This window comes from Salmo salar, chromosome 10 (genome assembly GCF_965601325.2).
Source record: "Salmo salar chromosome 10, fSalSal1, whole genome shotgun sequence".
In the NCBI taxonomy this organism is placed as follows: domain Eukaryota; kingdom Metazoa; phylum Chordata; class Actinopteri; order Salmoniformes; family Salmonidae; genus Salmo; species Salmo salar.
The window spans coordinates 84881641-84902535 of record NC_138300.1 but is presented as its reverse complement, the minus strand read 5'-3'; the positions used below and the strand labels follow the sequence as shown (position 1 = coordinate 84902535).

Below are 20895 nucleotides of genomic sequence, written 5' to 3'. Positions count from 1 at the left end.
TATGCCACTGCTACCTGGATGCCTAGATGGGGATTACAGCCAAAATGTCCACTGTGATTAATCATACTGTAGAAGTGGAATCTCTAATGATCGGCCTCTTAATTAAAATCCTAAAATAATTAGGTGTGCATCGGTCCATGTCTGAATTGCCATGTATTCAGCACTGGAGTCAATGGTGGCTTTGGAATGTGGTGTTACTTTAAAACATCCTAAACTGTGATAGCTAAATCCTGTAATCCCTTTCATAGGCCCGTTCTGATTAGTTTGATCAGTCATGGAAATGGTGGCACGTAGGTTAATCATCCTTCATCTATAAAGTGCATACAATTCACAGACTAAATAGATGTTGAATATCATAGTATTACAAAATACTCAGTCAACGAACGTATCTATCGCAATAACGTGAAGTTGTGCATTTCTGAATTTAAAAAAACATACTTTTTAAATGTTCTTGATGAAAACACATGTATGAGTCTCTGGCTCTACCAACATGAAAGGAACACATTTTCAGCTGAGAGGGAATAAGAAGAACAGGGTATTTGTTTGGTGCCAGTCATTCACCCTGTGCATGCCCAAAGCTCAGAGCTGGCATGTCCATCTGCTGGCGTGATTACACATGACCCCTGCTTTCAGTTTGGGTTTGCAACAATTAACCCCCGACACACCCTCAAGACTAAACTCCAAGCCAGAACTAAAATGTAACTAACAACCCTCTAAAGCCTACACTGTAGCTTCGACAGAAGAAAAGTTGGAAGAAATAACAGTGTATTGTTTGAACACAACTGTGATATGAGGCTGGTATTATTCATACCACCAAGATCAAAGCGAACGCAGAGCCAAACATGCTGTTCAATACGTAGCTGGAGCGGTCGGCCTGCGTTCACTGAATAATGCCAGTGTTGCTTTATTATTGATTGTTAGCCTGAGGTGATCGCTCAGAAGATATAGATAATAAGCTTCTTAGCAAAGAGGACTGCTGCAAAACTGGAGGGAATTAAGTTGATCTATGTAGAAATGTTCATGCACTCATAACGATGTCGCTCATATTGATTAGTGCTCCCTGCTGTCCCTTCTGATTCCTTGTTAATTTGTTATATACTCAATAAAAATATAAACACAACATGTAAAGTGTTGGTTCCATGTTTCATGAGCTGAAATAAAAGATCCCAGAAATGTTCCATATGCAAAAAAAATGTTATTTCTCTCAAATGTTGTGCACACATTTGTTTACATCCATGTTAGTGAGCATTTCTACTTTGCCAAGATAATCCATCCATCTGACAGGTGTGGCATATCAAGAAGCTGATTAAACAGCATGATCATTACACAGGTGGACCTTGTGCTGGGGGCAATAAACGGCAACTCTAAAATGTGCAGTTGTGTCACACAACACAATGCCACAGATATCTCAAGTTTTGAGGGAGTGTGCAATTGGCATGCTGACTGCAGGAATGTCCACCAGAGATGTCGCCAGCGAATTTAATGTTAATTTCTTTTGCATAAGCCGCCTCCAACGTTGTTTTAGAGAATTTGGCAGTAAGTCCAACCGGCCTCACAACCGCAGACCACATGTAACCACGCCAGCCCAAGACCTCCACATCCCGCTTCTTCACCTCCGGGATTGTCTGAGACCAGCCACCTGGACAGCTGATGAAACTGTGGGTTTGCTCAACCGAAGAATATCCGCACAAACTGTCAGAAACCGTCTCAGGGAAGCTCATCTGCGTGCTTGTCATCCTCACCAGGGTCTTGACCTGACTGCAGTTCAGCTTCATAATCGACTTCAGGTGGCAAATGCTCACCTTCGATGGCCACTGGCACGCTGGAGGAGTGTGCTCTTCATGGATTAATCCCGGTTTCAACTGTGCATGGCGTCGTGTGGGCGAGCGGTTTGCTGATGTCAACATTGTGAACAGTGTACCATGGTGACAGTGGGGTTATGGTATGGGCAGGCATAAGCTACGGACAACAAACACCAATGCTATTTATCAATGGCAATTTGAATGCACAGAGATACCGTGACGAGAACCTGAGGCTCGTTGTCATGCCATTCATCCGCCGCCATCACCTCATGTTTCAGCATGATAATGTATGGCCCCATGTCAAAAGGATCTGTACACAATGAAAATGCCCCAGTTCTTCCATGGCCTGCATACTCACCAGACATGTCACCCACTGAGCATGTTTGGAATGCTCTGGATCGGCGTGTATGACAGCGTGTTCCAGTTCCCGCCAATAGTCTGGACAGTTTTATCTCAATCTCTTCATTCAAAGACTCAATCATGGACACTCTTACTGACAGTTGTGGCTGCTTTGTATGATGTATTGTTGTCTCTACCTTCTTGACCTTTGTGCTGTTGACTTTGCCCAATAATGTTTGTACTATGTTTTTGTGCTACCATGTTGTTGTCATGTTGTGTTGCTACCATGCTGTGTTGTCATGTGTTGCTGCCTTGTTATGTTGTTGTCTTAGGTCTCTCTTTATGTAGTGTTGTGTGTCTCTTGTTGTGATGTGTGTTTTGTCCAATATTTATATTGTATTTTTTTTTTTTTTTTTTTATCCCAGGCCCACTTCCCCGCAGGAGGCCTTTTGCCTTTTGGTAGGCCGTCATTGTAAATAAGAATTTGTTCTTAAATGGCTTGCCTAGTTAAATAAAGGTTCAATAAAATAAAAATGAAATAAAACTATCCACTAACTTCGAACAGCCATTGAAGAGGAGTGGGACAACATTCCACAGGTCACAATGAACAGGTTGATCAACTCTATGTGAAGGAGATGTGTCGCGCTGCATGAGGCAAGTGGTGGTCACACCAGATACGGACTGGTTTTTCTGATCCACGCCCCTACTTAAAAAAAATATCTGTATTTCCAGTCCTGTGAAATCCATAGAATCGGGCCTAATCAATGTATTTCAATTGACTGATTTCCTTATATGAACTGTAACTCAGTAAAATCTTTGAAATTCTGGCATTGTTGCCTTTATTTTTTTGTTCAGTGTAATTCTGTCATCATTCTGTAACAGGATTTTTAGGGATGAATACATCTGTCGCTACGCTCAAATGATAACAATCTTGGTCATTGAAGATGCGACTCATGGACTTTCTATGAAGATGTTAGCCATGGACTGACAGGAGGCAATATCTATCACTATGAAATATGGATTTTAGATGGAAAAATGAGCTTGCAGTAATCTTGGGAGTAACCGCAGTCAGAGTGTGGACCGACCACACAGAGTGGGCTGGCTTTGTTGTGTCAGGCATTCAAAGCAGCAGTAAACTACCCTTACAGCTCTCTGTCACAGTGGAGACATCAACACCAAGGCTCGTACAGGGAGCTCAATAGCATCAGTGCTGCCTACCAGTGTCTGTCTGCCTGGCCATCTGATACGAACACCAGGGCATCAGGAAACATCCGCCAAGGCCACAACACTGTCTCACTTACCCACACAATGAGACGTCAATCTCACCTCGTCTCTCACACTTCCACCTCCCTACCTTCCTTCCTTCCCGTTTCCTTCTGCCACTTCTGTGACTGCTTGTGGTTGCTCAAACATTCCTCATGCCTGAAGTGAGACCCTGGCAGATATGCAGACTAGCATCCACGCGTGTCATTTAGAATGAGGGTCAATGACAACTATTTCCACCCCCTTGCTGCTTTCAGAGCCAGTGACAGATTAGCAGCATGTTGTCACTGTATCAGGATCAACAAAACAGTTCCCAAACCCATATAAGGAAGTAGAAGCAGAGCACAGCGTGTTTCAGACATATTGTTCTTTGTATCCTAGCTGCTGTTTGACTTATTGCCACATCATCCATATGGATTCAAATAGATATGCTTTACCATGCTTTGGAGTTGGCAATTCCATTTGAAAATAATGATGTGCAATTTTAGCTTGATGCTCAGGGATATGTCAGAGCTGTTTTCTTGTTGTTTTGCCTTTGTTCATTGTCGTAGATTGTTACATTTTAGTACATCATACATATAGTATTTTCTGAAGAAGTCTTGATTCTGGGCTTTATTGTGAGTTGAACTGAATAACTTCTCAGTTGTTTAACTGATAGGCTGTGCCTGAATTGTGTGACACCCCGTTTGATTGATAATTAGATTGTGGCGACAGGAGGACTTAAATCTGTAATTACAGTATGATTAAACAATGGCCTCTCATATGGGGTTCAGACTAACGATGCAGGAAAGCCAATTTAATCCCTGGCTCCAATAATCATTTGAGACGTCACCAGAAAGGTAATAAGACCACGCAGAGAGAAGCCTGGTGTCATCCTAATGCTTCTGTAATCTTTGAGGAGGAAGGTAGGGTGTTACATCCCTAGCCCCTGTTCTGTTCATATTCACTGCCTTGAATTAGCCTCTGCTCTTAATTTGGGCTTAATCCCCCCTCCTCTTTCTCCTTGGGCCATGCCAGATCATTTATGTATTCACCGCACATTATTACCATGTGGGGAGAGAATCTAAATTCAATTTAGTTTTATGCATGTGGATAGAGTAATCTCAGCCTTTCCAATTATTACCCTCCCTGCTCAAACATTATTGGATATGTTATGGATATGTTAGAGAAATATTATTGGATCTCTCCAATATGGTCCACATCTATAAAATGAGATTACATACTGTAGATTAGGTTAGGCGATCGCAGGTCAGTAAATTCCTTGGCAGCAGCTAATGGGGATCCTTAATAAATACAAATACAAATTTGATTTTGCCATAATCCTTTGCTGCAGTGTTCAGCTCCTCTCTGGTCTCTCTGAGTTTGTGTTTAATGCAAATCCAACCAGGGAGACCGCATAAATCCTGTACACATAAAAAAAATCATATAATGTTTTGGGAAGGGTGATGGTTCTACAGTATGTGGAACCATACTGACCCATATAATAAACACAATAATAAAACCTATGGAATTGTACAAATATAATATGGCAATTAAATCAGAATAGAAATCCCTGTATGGTTCTACAAAGAACCTTTGAGACTGAGAAACGTTCTTAATAAAACCATTCCCCATAAAGCTTCTATAACGAACCATGAAAACGTTTCTTTATAAAACCTTAGGAAAGGGTTCCTTTTGGCACCATACAGGTTCCATTTAGAACCTTATGAGTATGGTTCTTTATAGAACCTTCACAAAAAGGTTCCATATAGCACCAAATCAGGGTTCTGCTATGGTTACAAGCCAAATAACCCTTATATATATATATATATATAGTGCCAAATAAGGGTTATTTGGCTTGTAACGTATATATTTATATATATATATATACTGCTCAAAAAAATAAAGGGAACACTAAAATAACACATCCTAGATCTGAATGAATGAAATAATCTTATTAAATACTTTTTTCTTTACATAGTTGAATGTGCTGACAACAAGATCACACAAAAATAATCAATGGAAATCCAATTTATCAACCCATGGAGGTCTGGATTTGGAGTCGCACTCAAAATTAAAGTGGAAAACCACACTACAGGCTGATCCAACTTTGATGTAATGTCCTTAAAACAAGTCAAAATGAGGCTCAGTAGTGTGTGTGGCCTACACGTGCCTGTATGACCTCCCTACAACGCCTGGGCATGCTCCTGATGAGGTGGCAGATGGTCTCCTGAGGGATCTCCTCCCAGACCTGGACTAAAGCATCCGCCAACTCCTGGACAGTCTGTGGTGCAACGTGGCGTTTGTGGATGGAGCGAGACATGATGTCCCAGATGTGCTCAATTGGATTCAGGTCTGGGGAACGGGCGGGCCAGTCCATAGCATCAATGCCTTCCTCTTGCAGGAACTGCTGACACACTCCAGCCACATGAGGTCTAGCATTGTCTTGCATTAGGAGGAACCCAGGGCCAACCACACTAGCATATGGTCTCACAAGGGGTCTGAGGATCTCATCTCGGTACCTCATGGCAGTCAGGCTACCTCTGGCGAGCACATGGAGGGCTGTGCGGCCCCCCAAAGAAATGCCACCCCACACCATGACTGACCCACTGCCAAACTGGTCATGCTAGAGGATGTTGCAGGCAGCAGAACGTACTCCACGGCGTCTCCAGACTCTGTCACGTCTGTCACATGTGCTCAGTGTGAACCTGCTTCATCTGTGAAGAGCACAGGGCGCCAATGGCGAATTTGCCAATCTTGGTGTTCTCTGGCAAATGCCAAACGTCCTGCGCGGTGTTGGGCTGTAAGCACAACCCCCACCTGTGGACGTCGGGCCCTCATACCACCCTCATGGAGTCTGTTTCTGACCGTTTGAGCAGACACATGCACATATGTGGCCTGCTGGAGGTCATTTTGCAGGGCTCTGGCAGTGCTCCTCCTGCTCCTCCTTGCTCCTCCTAGCGGTCCTGCTGCTGGGTTGTTGCCCTCCTACAGACTCCTCCATGTCTCCTGATGTACTGGCCTGTCTCCTGGTAGCGCCTCCATGCTCTGGACAATACGCTGACAGACACAGCAAACCTTCTTGCCACAGCTCGCATTGATGTGCCGTCCTGGATGAGCTGCACTACCTGAGCCACTTGTGTGGGTTGTAGACTCTGTCTCATGCTACCACTAGAGTGAAAGCACCGCCAGGATTCAAAAGTGACCAAAACATCAGCCAGGAAGCATAAGAACTGAGAAGTGGTCTGTGGTCACCACCTGCCGAACCACTCCTTTATTGGGGGTGTCTTGCTAATTGCCTATAATTTCCACCTGTTATCTATTCCATTTGCACAACAGCATGTGAAATGTATTGTCAATCAGTGTTGCTTCCTAAGTGGACAGTTTGATTTCACAGAAGTGTGATTGACTTGGAGTTACATTGTGTTGTTTAAGTGTTCCCTTTATTTTTTTGAGCAGTGTATATATGGTGTGTGTAACTGGGATTTCACTAAGTATGGCCTAACTAACTCGTTATCAAATGTGTACTGCTAACATTAACACTGACTAAAATGTTAACACCATTAACACCACACATTCTCTAGGCAAACATTAACACCAGTTTGCCTAGAGAATACAGTAGAGTAGTTAATGGGGGATCTTTTAGGTGTATTGGCATAGCTATTGCCACTAAGTGAGCACTCATGTACTGTAAGGATCTTGTTAAATTGTTCATCACCAACTTTACCTTTAACTGATGAAAAACCGGTGTGTCTAATTTATCATGGTAAGCGTATGTGGCAGGCAGTTCAATTCCCAGTCCAGCTAGAAAATGGGATCTATTTTGATTCCGGCCACACCTCCCTACGCATGATTTCATGTACAATACTGTACTGTATAATATAGTATTGAATGGGTGAGTAATAGGACCTGTTTTCTTTACTATTTATAGAAATAATATTGGTCCATCTGTTTTAAGTTGTAATATTCATCTGTACGCAGATGACACTGTTGTGTATGCCATTGCCCCAACTGTTAACCAGGCTATGTTAGAGCTGCAATCTGACCTTGATACCTTACAGAAAGCCTTGGTTAGTTTAATACTTGTATTTGATGCGGGCAAGACTAAATACATGTTGTTCTCTAGTTCTTGCAAGAATTTTTCAGATGGACTACACATTGGATGGTTCTTCCATTGATCGTGTTCCCACCTACAAATATCTGGGCAGTTGGATTGACAAAGACCTCCTGTTTAAAAAACACACAGTTTAAAAGCAAAGATTCAAAGTGGTCTTCTTTTTTAGAAATAGATCTTGCCTCTCCATAAATAGCAGGAAGCAGATTGTACAGTCAACTTTCCTGCCAGTTCTTGACTATGATGACACCATTTACCAGATTGCAGCAGACACTACTCTTAAACCTTTGGATGCTGTCTACCATAGCGCCATTCGTTTTATCACTGGTGACAGTTTTAATACTCACCCCTGCATCCTGTATCAAAAGGTTGGCTTGTCCACATTGAAGTCCCTTAGATCAATTCATTACTCCCTTTTTGTTTACAAGGCTGTACTACACAAGCTTCCAACTTACCTAACTTTGTTGCTAACATATAAAATAATGAGCTACCAAACCTTCTCGAAGGATTGTTAACTCTTGAGGTCCCTCTGGTCTTGACCAATTTAGGTAAATCATTTTAGTGCCCCCCATTGTTGGAATAACCTATACAATTCCTTGTATCTTGATTCTCTGGTGCTGCTAGAGCAGTTTAGGACAGGTGTTTAATGAATTCATTGAGGATTGCAGTTGTTTCGATTGATTCTAGTGGTTTATTTGTTGAAATTGTGGTGTTGAGGTTGTGCCTTGTGGTTATTTGTATTATTCTTGTTTTAATTGGAATGTAAATGGTTGTGACAAAATGTTTGTACCATTGGGAATGAGACCCTGGTCTCAATTGGGCTACCCTGAATAAATACAAGTTAATACAAATTTAAATTAAATAAAATGTATTTCTCTATTGTCACATTCTATACAATATCTCTCCTCACCTATCACTTGCTAAGTTAGCCATTTAAAAGCAGATATCCATGTATAATACATAACAGGAAATAACAATGATTAAGTTACATGTGATTAGCAATTTCCAGCTCTTCGTATAGGCTACGGGACTCCCATGTGTTTTTGTAGCTGCACGACACCTTGACCTTTCCAAAGGTTAATTTGATGTTTTAATCAGGTCAGTGGAAGACATGCAAATGATTTAAGTCTCACAGGCCATAATCAGTAAATTAGTGCTATGGCCAAACTCCCCATTGGCTTTCTTTATGTTGTCATGGTACTGAGTAAGAAAAGAGACCATCTGCCTACACACACACACACACACACACACACACACACACACACACACACACACTTCATAAAGTTTTTTTTGTTATGTCTTATGTGGGAAGCCTTTGCTCACCACTCATCAGAGCTGCATCAGACACACATGTAACATTGAACCCAGAACAGAATACTGCACCAAACCAAATTAGTCCGTTCATTGTAACCAAATACATCATCATTTGAAGAGATTAACTCTGTGAGTGTGACTCTTCCAGCCTCTGAGCCAGAACTGCGTGTTACCTAATATAACGATGGCTGTGACGGCCATTTGGTATCTACTCCCTGTATATAGCCATGTTGTTTTCTACTCCCTGTATGTAGCCATGTTGTTTTCTACTCCCTGTATATAGCCATGTTGTTTTCTACTCCCTGTATATAGCCATGTTGTTTTCTACTCCCTGTATATAGCCATGTTGTTTTCTACTCCCTGTATGTAGCCATGTTGTTTTCTACTCCCTGTATATAGCCATGTTGTTTTCTACTCCCTGTATATAGCCATGTTGTTTTCTACTCCTTGTATATAGCCATGTTGTATTCTACTCCCTGTATGTAGCCATGTTGTTTTCTACTCCCTGTATATAGCCATGTTGTTTTCTACTCCCTGTATATAGCCATGTTGTTTTCTACTCCTTGTATGTAGCCATGTTGTTTTCTACTCCCTGTATGTAGCCATGTTGTTTTCTACTCCCTGTATATAGCCATGTTGTTTTCTACTCCCTGTATATAGCCATGTTGTTTTCTACTCCCTGTATATAGCCATGTTGTTTTCTACTCCCTGTATGTAGCCATGTTGTTTTCTACTCCCTGTATATAGCCATGTTGTTTTCTACTCCCTGTATGTAGCCATGTTGTTTTCTACTCCTTGTATATAGCCATGTTGTTTTCTACTCCCTGTATGTAGCCATGTTGTTTTCTACTCCTTGTATATAGCCATGTTGTTTTCTACTCCCTGTATATAGCCATGTTGTTTTCTACTCCCTGTATATAGCCATGTTGTTTTCTACTCCCTGTATGTAGCCATGTTGTTTTCTACTCCTTGTATATAGCCATGTTGTTTTCTACTCCCTGTATATAGCCATGTTGTATTCTACTCCCTGTATGTAGCCATGTTGTTTTCTACTCCTTGTATATAGCCATGTTGTATTCTACTCCCTGTATATAGCCATGTTGTTTTCTACTCCTTGTATATAGCCATGTTGTTTTCTACTCCTTGTATATAGCCATGTTGTATTCTACTCCCTGTATATAGCCATGTTGTTTTCTACTCCCTGTATATAGCCATGTTGTTTTCTACTCCCTGTATATAGCCATGTTGTATTCTACTCCTTGTATATAGCCATGTTGTTTTCTACTCCCTGTATATAGCCATGTTGTTTTCTACTCCCTGTATATAGCCATGTTGTATTCTACTCCTTGTATATAGCCATGTTGTTTTCTACTCCTTGTATATAGCCATGTTGTTTTCTACTCCTTGTATATAGCCATGTTGTTTTCTACTCCCTGTATATAGCCATGTTGTTTTCTACTCCCTGTATATAGCCATGTTGTATTCTACTCCCTGTATATAGCCATGTTGTTTTCTACTCCCTGTATATAGCCATGTTGTTTTCTACTCCCTGTATATAGCCATGTTGTTTTCTACTCCCTGTATGTAGCCATGTTGTATTCTACTCCCTGTATATAGCCATGTTGTTTTCTACTCCCTGTATATAGCCATGTTGTTTTCTACTCCCTGTATGTAGCCATGTTGTTTTCTACTCCCTGTATATAGCCATGTTGTTTTCTACTCCCTGTATGTAGCCATGTTGTTTTCTACTCCTTGTATATAGCCATGTTGTTTTCTACTCCCTGTATATAGCCATGTTGTATTCTACTCCCTGTATATAGCCATGTTGTTTTCTACTCCCTGTATATAGCCATGTTGTTTTCTACTCCCTGTATGTAGCCATGTTGTATTCTACTCCCTGTATATAGCCATGTTGTTTTCTACTCCCTGTATGTAGCCATGTTGTATTCTACTCCTTGTATATAGCCATGTTGTATTCTACTCCCTGTATATAGCCATGTTGTATTCTACTCCCTGTATATAGCCATGTTGTTTTCTACTCCCTGTATATAGCCATGTTGTATTCTACTCCCTGTATATAGCCATGTTGTTTTCTACTCCCTGTATATAGCCATGTTGTTTTCTACTCCCTGTATGTAGCCATGTTGTATTCTACTCCCTGTATATAGCCATGTTGTTTTCTACTCCCTGTATATAGCCATGTTGTATTCTACTCCCTGTATATAGCCATGTTGTTTTCTACTCCCTGTATATAGCCATGTTGTATTCTACTCCCTGTATATAGCCATGTTGTATTCTACTCCCTGTATATAGCCATGTTGTTTTCTACTCCCTGTATATAGCCATGTTGTTTTCTACTCCCTGTATATAGCCATGTTGTTTTCTACTCCCTGTATGTAGCCATGTTGTATTCTACTCCCTGTATATAGCCATGTTGTTTTCTACTCCCTGTATATAGCCATGTTGTTTTCTACTCCCTGTATATAGCCATGTTGTATTCTACTCCCTGTATATAGCCATGTTGTATTCTACTCCCTGTATATAGCCATGTTGTATTCTACTCCCTGTATATAGCCATGTTGTATTCTACTCCCTGTATATAGCCATGTTGTTTTCTACTCCCTGTATATAGCCATGTTGTTTTCTACTCCCTGTATATAGCCATGTTGTTTTCTACTCCCTGTATATAGCCATGTTGTTTTCTACTCCCTGTATATAGCCATGTTGTTTTCTACTCCCTGTATATAGCCATGTTGTTTTCTACTCCCTGTATGTAGCCATGTTGTTTTCTACTCCCTGTATATAGCCATGTTGTTTTCTACTCCCTGTATATAGCCATGTTGTTTTCTACTCCCTGTATGTAGCCATGTTGTTTTCTACTCCCTGTATATAGCCATGTTGTTTTCTACTCCCTGTATATAGCCATGTTGTTTTCTACTCCCTGTATATAGCCATGTTGTATTCTACTCCCTGTATATAGCCATGTTGTTTTCTACTCCCTGTATATAGCCATGTTGTTTTCTACTCCCTGTATATAGCCATGTTGTATTCTACTCCCTGTATATAGCCATGTTGTTTTCTACTCCCTGTATATAGCCATGTTGTTTTCTACTCCCTGTATATAGCCATGTTGTTTTCTACTCCCTGTATATAGCCATGTTGTTTTCTACTCCCTGTATATAGCCATGTTGTTTTCTACTCCCTGTATATAGCCATGTTGTTTTCTACTCCCTGTATATAGCCATGTTGTTTTCTACTCCCTGTATATAGCCATGTTGTTTTCTACTCCCTGTATATAGCCATGTTGTTTTCTACTCCCTGTATATAGCCATGTTGTTTTCTACTCCCTGTATATAGCCATGTTGTTTTCTACTCCCTGTATATAGCCATGTTGTATTCTACTCCCTGTATGTAGTCATGTTATTTTTACTCATTATTTGTATTCATTATTTACTGTGTATTTATGCCTTCTGTCACTAATTCTCTTTTTTATTAAATGTTTTATCTTATCTTTAACTCTGCATTGTTGGAAAAGGACCAATAACTAAGCATTTCACTGTTAGTCTACGAAGCATGTATCAAATCAAATTAGATTTTATTTGACTTGACACTCTCTGACCCTATCTTGTAAATGAGAGAGGTTATCTCTATTTTGCAAAATTGGTTCATCAATAAGCGTACATGCACACAGCTAGCTGAGATTATGCAGTGTTAATGAAATGTCATCCAGGTCTAGGTGTTTTTTTTTCTCTTTCCATATGTTGGACCCAGTGTGCTGTGCTGTACCACCCATGGAGATCAGATAGAAGCTCCTCTCCCCAGCCCTGTAGGGGGACAAGCTAGGCCCTCAGAGAGCCATGCAGCAGGCAGCCAGGGCCCTTTAAGCGAGTGGTGCACATCATGTGGAACTAAAGGGATTAGACATCCTAACTGCCATTTCATAGTCTTTTCTGGTCCATAGACAAATGTGACAAATGTGATGATAATTGCAAAGTCAGGAAAGATGTCAAAAGTGGAAAGTAGTTTTCCCATGAGGATGAAAGAAAGAAAAGGAATAGTGTTGTAATTGCTGTGAGAACAATGGGCACGTTGAATATTTGATTATTGTACAAGAATTGTGAGGACTATTCATTTGACCCATTCTCCTAATCTTAATGAATACGAAATGTCTGGATAAATGTGTCTTAAAGACATCTTCCCGGGAACTTTGGCGACTACTAATATTTTTTAAACCTCCTGCTTTAGGCTGGATGTGTCAAAGTGTAGTTCATGGACAGAATTACTGTTTTATCTAAATTAGCCAAGAAATGGCAATTTTCGGTGAGTGCTACTTTCAGAACTACTGGCTAAATAGTATATTAAAGTACTCGGAGAATCCATCTAAGGGGTAAAATTGAGGAAATTACATGATGCCATATAAAGGTTTGTTTGAAGCAGCAGAGGGTGAGCGAACAGTGATATCTACCCAGTCTGTCTCATCAGAGCCCCACACTCTTCACCGGAGCTGCCTGGGTGTGAGGATCTGGAGGGCCGGGGTGTGAGGGGGGTTGTGGGTACTGCATGTGTGGAACATCACAGGGTACTGACATCATACCCCTCCCTCCCTTCTGTTCTCCAACCATCATTGATCCTTTTTCAGAATAATATGAGCCTTACTGTACATCCTCATGCTCAAGCACTGTGATATTCTATTTTCAATATTGAAATTTACAGCCACCCACCAAAGCATATGAATTTCAAAGTGTATTTGTTCTGGGTGGTTCTACAAAGAAAACGTTTAGTTTGTATGAAAACGATGTCAGCTTTACCCTGCTATCATTTTAAAATGTGTCATCCATATCTTTCACATTAATGTGACATTAATGATTTAGCCAGGGCTGGTGTAGGGCCGGTGTTTGTTGAGGGGAAGTCCAAATCAGGTCCATCTGCTCCCAGCCCTTGGAGGGGGGTGTTGGGTGGGGGGGGGGGGGGGTTCTACCAAGCTAACATATGGAGAGTGTTGGGGAAGCTACTCTGAAAACATATTTTACCAAGCTACCAATTACATCACAATGGAAGAAGTTAAGCTACACTAAAGCTACCCTTAAGAAAAATACAGTTTACTTAACTGAAGTTACTTTGAAAAAGTAGTTCACTACAAACTACTTTGTGAAAAATTATTATATGTAAATCTGAAATGCCTTAGACTATAAATTGCAAGAACAGTTCCCTTTGGAGTCATATGTTAACAGAATGTAAAAAAAATTAAAAATAAATGAAAATCTAGTTGTTTCAACTAATTATTATTAAGTAACTGGTTCCACAGCCTTTTTTTTGGTTTACTGAACTCTTCTTGTTACCTGAGTTTAGCTCCAATATGAGAACATGTGGGCAAAAATTCTGTCAACTTAAAATGATGTTTGCTCAATTTGTCTCATATGTCCTTTCAACAAGAAATTATCATTTTGGCATCTTACCTAATAAAGGATGTTGAACTAGTTACACACAAACACAGTGCTTTTAACATACACAGTTGTCAAATGACATATTTGACACACGTTAACATACATTGTCCATGTTAATTTATACAGCAATTATGATGTCCTCACCTGGGATTTCAACTCACAATCTCTTGGTGGCATTCTGATCTTCCTGCTATGCCACCATGTCTGTGTGAATTATACGTTTATCTGACTCATTTCTCATCATTGATTTGATTTACTTATTTTTTTCCCCTATAGTTGTCTAATGTTGGTGGGGCAAATTACCCTGTTTTAATCTTAATCACTATGATAAATAAAATAGTTTTTATTGATTGTACTTTTACCAGAGCTGAGCTTAATTTTGAAGTGCAAAGTGTAGCAATACAGGTGATATCAGTTATATACACAGACATGGTGACATATCAGGAAGATTGGAATGCTGAGTTTAAATACCAGGTGAGGACATAATGAATACTAAAGTATAAGTAAATATGTATTTCAGTGTGTGTCAAATATGTAAGTAAACATTGTATGTTAAAAGCACTGTGTGTGTAGTTAGTTCGACAGCCTTTTTTTTTTGTTGGTAAGATGCCAAAATAATCATATCTAGCTGAATGAACGTATTAGACAAATTGAGCGAACACATCATTTTAAGTTGACAGAATTTTTGCCTATTGTATGTTTTCTCATGTTGGAGCAAAGTTTGGGCCAACTAAAAATGTTAAGTTCAGCTAGTACAAAAAAAAAGCTGTGCAACCAGTTACTTCATAATATATAGTTGAAACAACTAGATATTATTTTTACAGTATATATTACTAAATCAGAAGTTATTGTGCTGAGTGAACTGATTGGTAAATGTAAGCTTCAAAACATCTAAAAGACATGTGTAATGATCTAAACCTAACCCAGCTGGTGACTAAGCCTACACGGCCAACCCTAAAGATCCTTTAAAGTCAACTTTGATTGATCTTATTTTAACGAAAACACCAGAGAGTTATGTTTCTACTGGTGTCATCGCCCAAGACATTAGTGACCATTACCCAGTTGTTTGTGTTAGAGATGTGAGAATACAAAAATCTATGTCATCACAAAGAGGAACTTTAAAAACTTCAGAGAATAGTTTTTTTTCTTTACATTATCTTTAATTTAGTGACATTTATTGTATTTCAGCTATCCCTGAACCTGATTTATCTAGCCTTTTTGCAGATGTCTTCAATACTATTGTGAATAATATAATCATGCTCCCTTCAAAAAAGTAAGGGTTAAAGGTAGATCGAATGCCTGGTACACTCCGGAATTATCAGAAGTCATTCATAAAAGAGATGATGCTTGGGTCAAGGCCAGGAACACAGGCTTACACCCGGACTGGCAAGTGTTTAAGCAACTGAGGAATCATTGTGTAAGATAAATCAGAAAGGCTAAATCTGATCATTACGTAACCGCTCTTCCGGATTGTAATGGGAACCTGGCAAATTTCTGGAAAACTGGCAAATCCCTGAAGGGTTCTACTTCCTCCTCTCTGCCACAACAAATTCATTCAGACACTGGCCTCATTGATGTATTTAATCACCATTTTATTTCAGCGAGTAATCTCTTTGAAAGAACTTTTAAGCCTATTCACAGTGATATTGGGCTGGATACTGATAGGGGAAACTTGCTGAATGATCAGAGAAATGATAGTCAAAGCTTTTCTTTTAGGCTATTTACAGAAAAAGAAGTCCTAGATGCTTTGCTAGCAATAGACAACAAGGAATCCACAGGAGCTGACCAAATGGATCCTGGTCTGCTAAGTGTGCAGCGCCCATCAATGTTGGCTCAATAACCCACATTTTTGTATTTAACATTGTTTTCAGGAAATATTCCAAAATTATGGAAATCAGCTCTTGTGCTGCCACTCCATAAGGGCGTTGATGTTTATATTTTATTGAGTAAGTTGTTCTCGATAGACATGAGCTCTGACACCTGTTCATGGTTTCATGATTGTCTTAGTGACGAACTCAGCCCATTGTAATTGATGGGGTTAAGTCAGAATTTCTTGAAGTACATAAAGGTGTACCACAGGGGTCAATTTTTGGACCAGTTCTCTTCACTGTTTATATAAATATAAATTGGTCAATCTGTTAAAAATGATCAAATTCATCTATATGCTGATGATACTATTATGTATGCTATTGCCCTGACTGTTGATCTGGCTGTGTCAAAACTACAGTCAGATATTATAGCTATGCAGGAATCGCTTTCTGATTGAAAACGTGTGCTTAATACGGGCAAAACAAAATTAAACTCTCGTAAGAATGTTTCAGATTAACTAAATGTTCAGTCATTAGATGGTTCTCCAATCAAACGTGTTCCAGTATATAAATACTTAAGCATTTGGATTAATATGGATTTGACATTTTAAAAACATATAGATCAGCTGGTTAAGAAGCTAAGATTTAAAGTGGGTTTTTTCTACAGAAACAGATTGTGCCTTTCTCTAAGCAGTAGGAAGTAGATTATTCAGTCAACCTTTTATCTGTTCTTGATTATGGAGATATTATTTATCAAAGTGCAGCTGCTACTACTCTTAAAAACCTTTGGATGCCATCTACCATAGTGGACTTTTTTTTGTTACAAGTGACAGTTTTGATACTCATCACTGCATCTTGTATTAAAAGATTGGCTGGACTTCGCTAAATACCGTATATCTCTACATTACTCCCTTTTTGTTTATAAGGCCCTACTTCATAAACTTCCGTCTTATCTAACTTTACTGTTGAAGTATAGACAGCTATGTTGCTTGACCGTTCAAAGGATTGGGTAGCTCTTGAGGTTCCTTTTAATGCACTGAATTTCTGGAACAAAATTCAAAATACATTTTATCTTGATGTTCTGGTGCTGTTCAGGCAATTTACATTATTGATTGGGGACATATTTGTGGAGGAATGTAACTGTTTTTCTGGGTGATTTGTGATGTTTTATTTGTACTTCCCATGACTGTGTTTTTGTATTTTAATGTGTGTCAGGACACACTTACTCATTCCAGGCTTCGCACACTCTTGAAATTCTCTCAACCAGCTTCATTAGGTAGTCACCTGGAAAGCATTTCAATTAACAGGTGTTCCTTGTTAAAAGTTAAGTTGGGGAATTTCTTTCCTCCTTATCACGTTTGAGCCAATCAGTTGCGTTGTGGCAAGGTATGGGGGTATACAGAAGATAGCCCTATTTGGTAAAAGACCATGTCCATATCATGGCACGAACAGCTCAAATAAGCAAAGAGAAATGACAGTCCGTCAATCTGAAAAATTTCAAGAACTTTCTTCAAAGTTTCTTCAAGTGCAGTTGCAAAAACCATCAAGTGCTATGATGAAACTGGCTCTCATGGGGACCTTCACAGGAAAGGAAGACCCAGTGTTAACTCTGCTGCAGAGGATAAGTTCATTAGAGTTAACTGCACCTCAGATTGCACCTCACATCTCAACATCAACTGCTCAGAGGAGACTGCGTGAATCAGGTCTTCATTGTCAAATTGCTGCAAAGAAACCACTGCTAAAGGACACCAATAAGAAGAAGAGACTTGCTTGGGCCAAGAAACACGAGCAATGGACATTAGACCGGTGGAAATCTGTCCTTAGTTCTGATGAGTCCAAATGTGCGATTTTTGGTTCCAACCGCCGTGTCTTTGTGAGATGCAGAGGAGGTGATGATCTCTGCATGTGTGGTTCCCACCGTGAAGCATGGAGGAGAAAGTGTGATGGTGTGGGGGTGCTTTGCTGGTGACATTGTCAGTGATTTATTTAGAATTCAAGGCACACTTAACCAGCATGGCTACCACAGCATTCTGCAGCGATACGCCATCCCATCTGGTTTGCTCTTAGTGGGACTATCATTTGTTTTTCAGCAGGACAATGACCCAAAACACACCTCCAGGCTGTGTAAGGGCTATTTGACCAAGATGGAGAGTGATGGAGTACAGCATCAGATGAGCTGGCCTCTACAATCAACCGACCTCAACCCAATTGAGATGGTTTGGGATGAGTTGGGCCGCAGAGTGAAGGAAAAGCAGCCAACAAGTGCTCAGCATATGTGGGACCTCCTTCAAGACTGTTGGAAAAGTGTTCCTTATGAAGCTGGTTGAAAGAATGCCAAGAGTGTGCAAAGCTGTCATCAAGGCAAAGGGTGGCTATTTGAAGAAATATGTATTTTTTTTTATAACACTTCTTTGTTTCTAAATGTTTCCATGTGTGTTATTTCATAGTTTCGATGTCTTCACTATTAGTCTACAACGTAGAAAGTAATAAAAAAAAAAAATGTAAAACTTGAATGAGTAGGTGTGTCCAAACTACTGTATATTTGTTTTTTGGTGCAAAAAAGTAATGTGTAGTTCCAGTAGTTAGATACTCCGCTACATGGCAAAAAAACAAGTAATTAACTCCTGAAAACACTACCTAGATTTGAATTTAGTTCAACTACCACCAAGCTACTGCAAAATGTATTTTAATTACTAGTTGAACTAAATGTAGTTCACTACTCCCCAACACTGCAAATGGAATTGTTTAAAGATGGTCAACAACAAAAAAAGATAGTCATACCATGGATCATAAAGATAATTGATTTTGAATTTTAGGACCTCTATAGCTATAATTTAAAAAAAAAAGAATTTTTGGGGATGACATTGAATTTGGCCTTACTGCTATTAACACATAAAATGCATTGAATAATACATTCATAGATGGCAAAACACATAGTAAAAACAAATCATTTGATTTGTCTATCCTATATCTATGAGATATAAAAAAATGACCCGTATACCTTTGACGTGGAAATGCCCAATTCACTTCCATAAATGTTTTCCTCCTGATACCGGTTTACCTTCAGATGTGTCTCGTGATGCTTGTGGGCGTCGTAGAGCAAAACAGCCTACATGCTTGTGCTTTTGAGAGTCTCAGCTTTCGATAGTGGGGTAGACTAAATAGTTTCTTGTTCAAACCATTTGGACTTGACAGACGTTTTCGTAAAAAGAAACCTTTTGGCATCCTATAATTTCCAACAACACTATAGCGTGAACACACAGGGTTTGTTTAATAAAATGTGATGATTGCACCGATTTTCACGCAGGTACGGACATTTACCTCTGAGGGTTTTTTAATATGAATGATTTAGCCAGGGCTCGTGCAGGGCCTGTGTTTGTTGAGAGAAGAGCAAGTCCAAATCATGTCCACCCTCTCCTAGACCCAGTCACACGGTACAGTTAGCCCAGCCTGGCCTGGAGATGAGATGGAATGGCTCCAGTCCCTCCCCAGGCATGTTGTGATGAATGTTTGGGGCTGGGCTGAATGATAACAATGTCCTTCACCTACTTCTGACTGCACAATAAATGACCACAGTTGCATTGTGTTGTTTCTCAACATATATTTTCTCATTCTCTCTCTTATTCTCTTGCTCTTATTCTCTCTCTCTCTCTCTCTCTCTCTCTCACTCTCTCTCTCTCTCTAACAGGAGGCTGGAAGAAGTGGTGTTTGAGTGTGGCTGTGATATCCGCTGGATTCAGCTGTGGCAGCAGCGAGGGGATGCTGGCCTGCACACCCAGCTGTTATTCTGCAACAACGGAGCCTCCAAGATCCCTCTGCAGGCTATGAATATCTCCCTCTGTGGTACGAGCCACCGCCGCCATGATCCCCCCTCCACACTCCTCAATCATCCCATGGTTGAAAAAACTGGTTGAATCAACATTGTTTCCACATCATTTCAACCCCAAAAATTATGTCTGATGACGTCGAATCAATGTGGAAAACGGATTGGATTTGCAAAACGTCATCAACGAAGGGGAATTGAGTCTTTTTTTCACCCAACGTTTAACCTCCATCCATTGCCATGGATTGTCAACTAACGTTGAATTCACGTTAGTTGACAACTCAACCAAATGTAAATCAAAAGTAGAGGTTTAAATGTTGTCTGTGCAAAGTGGGTAGGCCGTACACATCACTTTCATAAAAATGACCTAAACGCCTGACGTAACTTATCTCATGAGAGTCGAGCAACAAGAGGGATGACAACTCATCGTTCTGAAACTCTGCTTGTTCCTTCCTGTCCCTCTCCCAAATAGAATTCACAACAGCTTAAAGTGTCTCAGTCAGAATTTCAAGTGTGCTGTGTCTAGCTGCTATTGTATTCTCTCTCTCACTCTCTCACTCTCTCTCTCTCACTCTCTCACTCTCTCTCTCTCGCCCGCCCCACCAGACTTGCCGGACATCAGTGTGACCCACTATAATCTCACAGTGATTGAGGGGGACAGAGTCACCGTCACCTGTAATGGATCTGGATCCCCCCTCCCTGAGGTGGACTGGACCGTCAATGACCTCCACTCCATCAACACTCACCAGGTGGGTTAGCCAGGACACACACAAAGGGACCCATAATGCACTGTGCTATTCTTCATTGTAATGGTCGTACCATTGTGCTTTGTCTCTAGGTAGCTGCAGGAAACAACTTGGCGTGTGACCTTGGAGTTAGTTTTAGCTTCAGTACAACTTTAGGGTGCATTCTATTTAGATTCCAGGCAATTCTGGAATTCTGTTGTTCTGCTATGAAGATTGAGGAAATGAAATGGAACTGACACCAACTGTGTTTGTGTGCTTGTGAT

The 20895-nt window shown here is 40.2% G+C and overlaps 1 protein-coding gene across 5 annotated transcripts in view; it reads left to right on the top strand.

Annotated features, from left to right (window-relative positions):
* The window catches only part of ntrk3a (neurotrophic tyrosine kinase, receptor, type 3a), a 298276-nt gene that overhangs the window by 154694 nt on the left and 122687 nt on the right, over positions 1–20895 (top strand). For all 5 annotated transcript variants that reach the window (XM_014124435.3, XM_082957199.1, XM_014124434.3 and 2 more), the window contains exons 5-6: positions 19752–19906; positions 20493–20635. In XM_014124435.3, coding sequence (XP_013979910.2) covers positions 19752–19906; positions 20493–20635 — 298 coding nt within the window. The remainder of the gene's footprint in view (positions 1–19751; positions 19907–20492; positions 20636–20895) is intronic.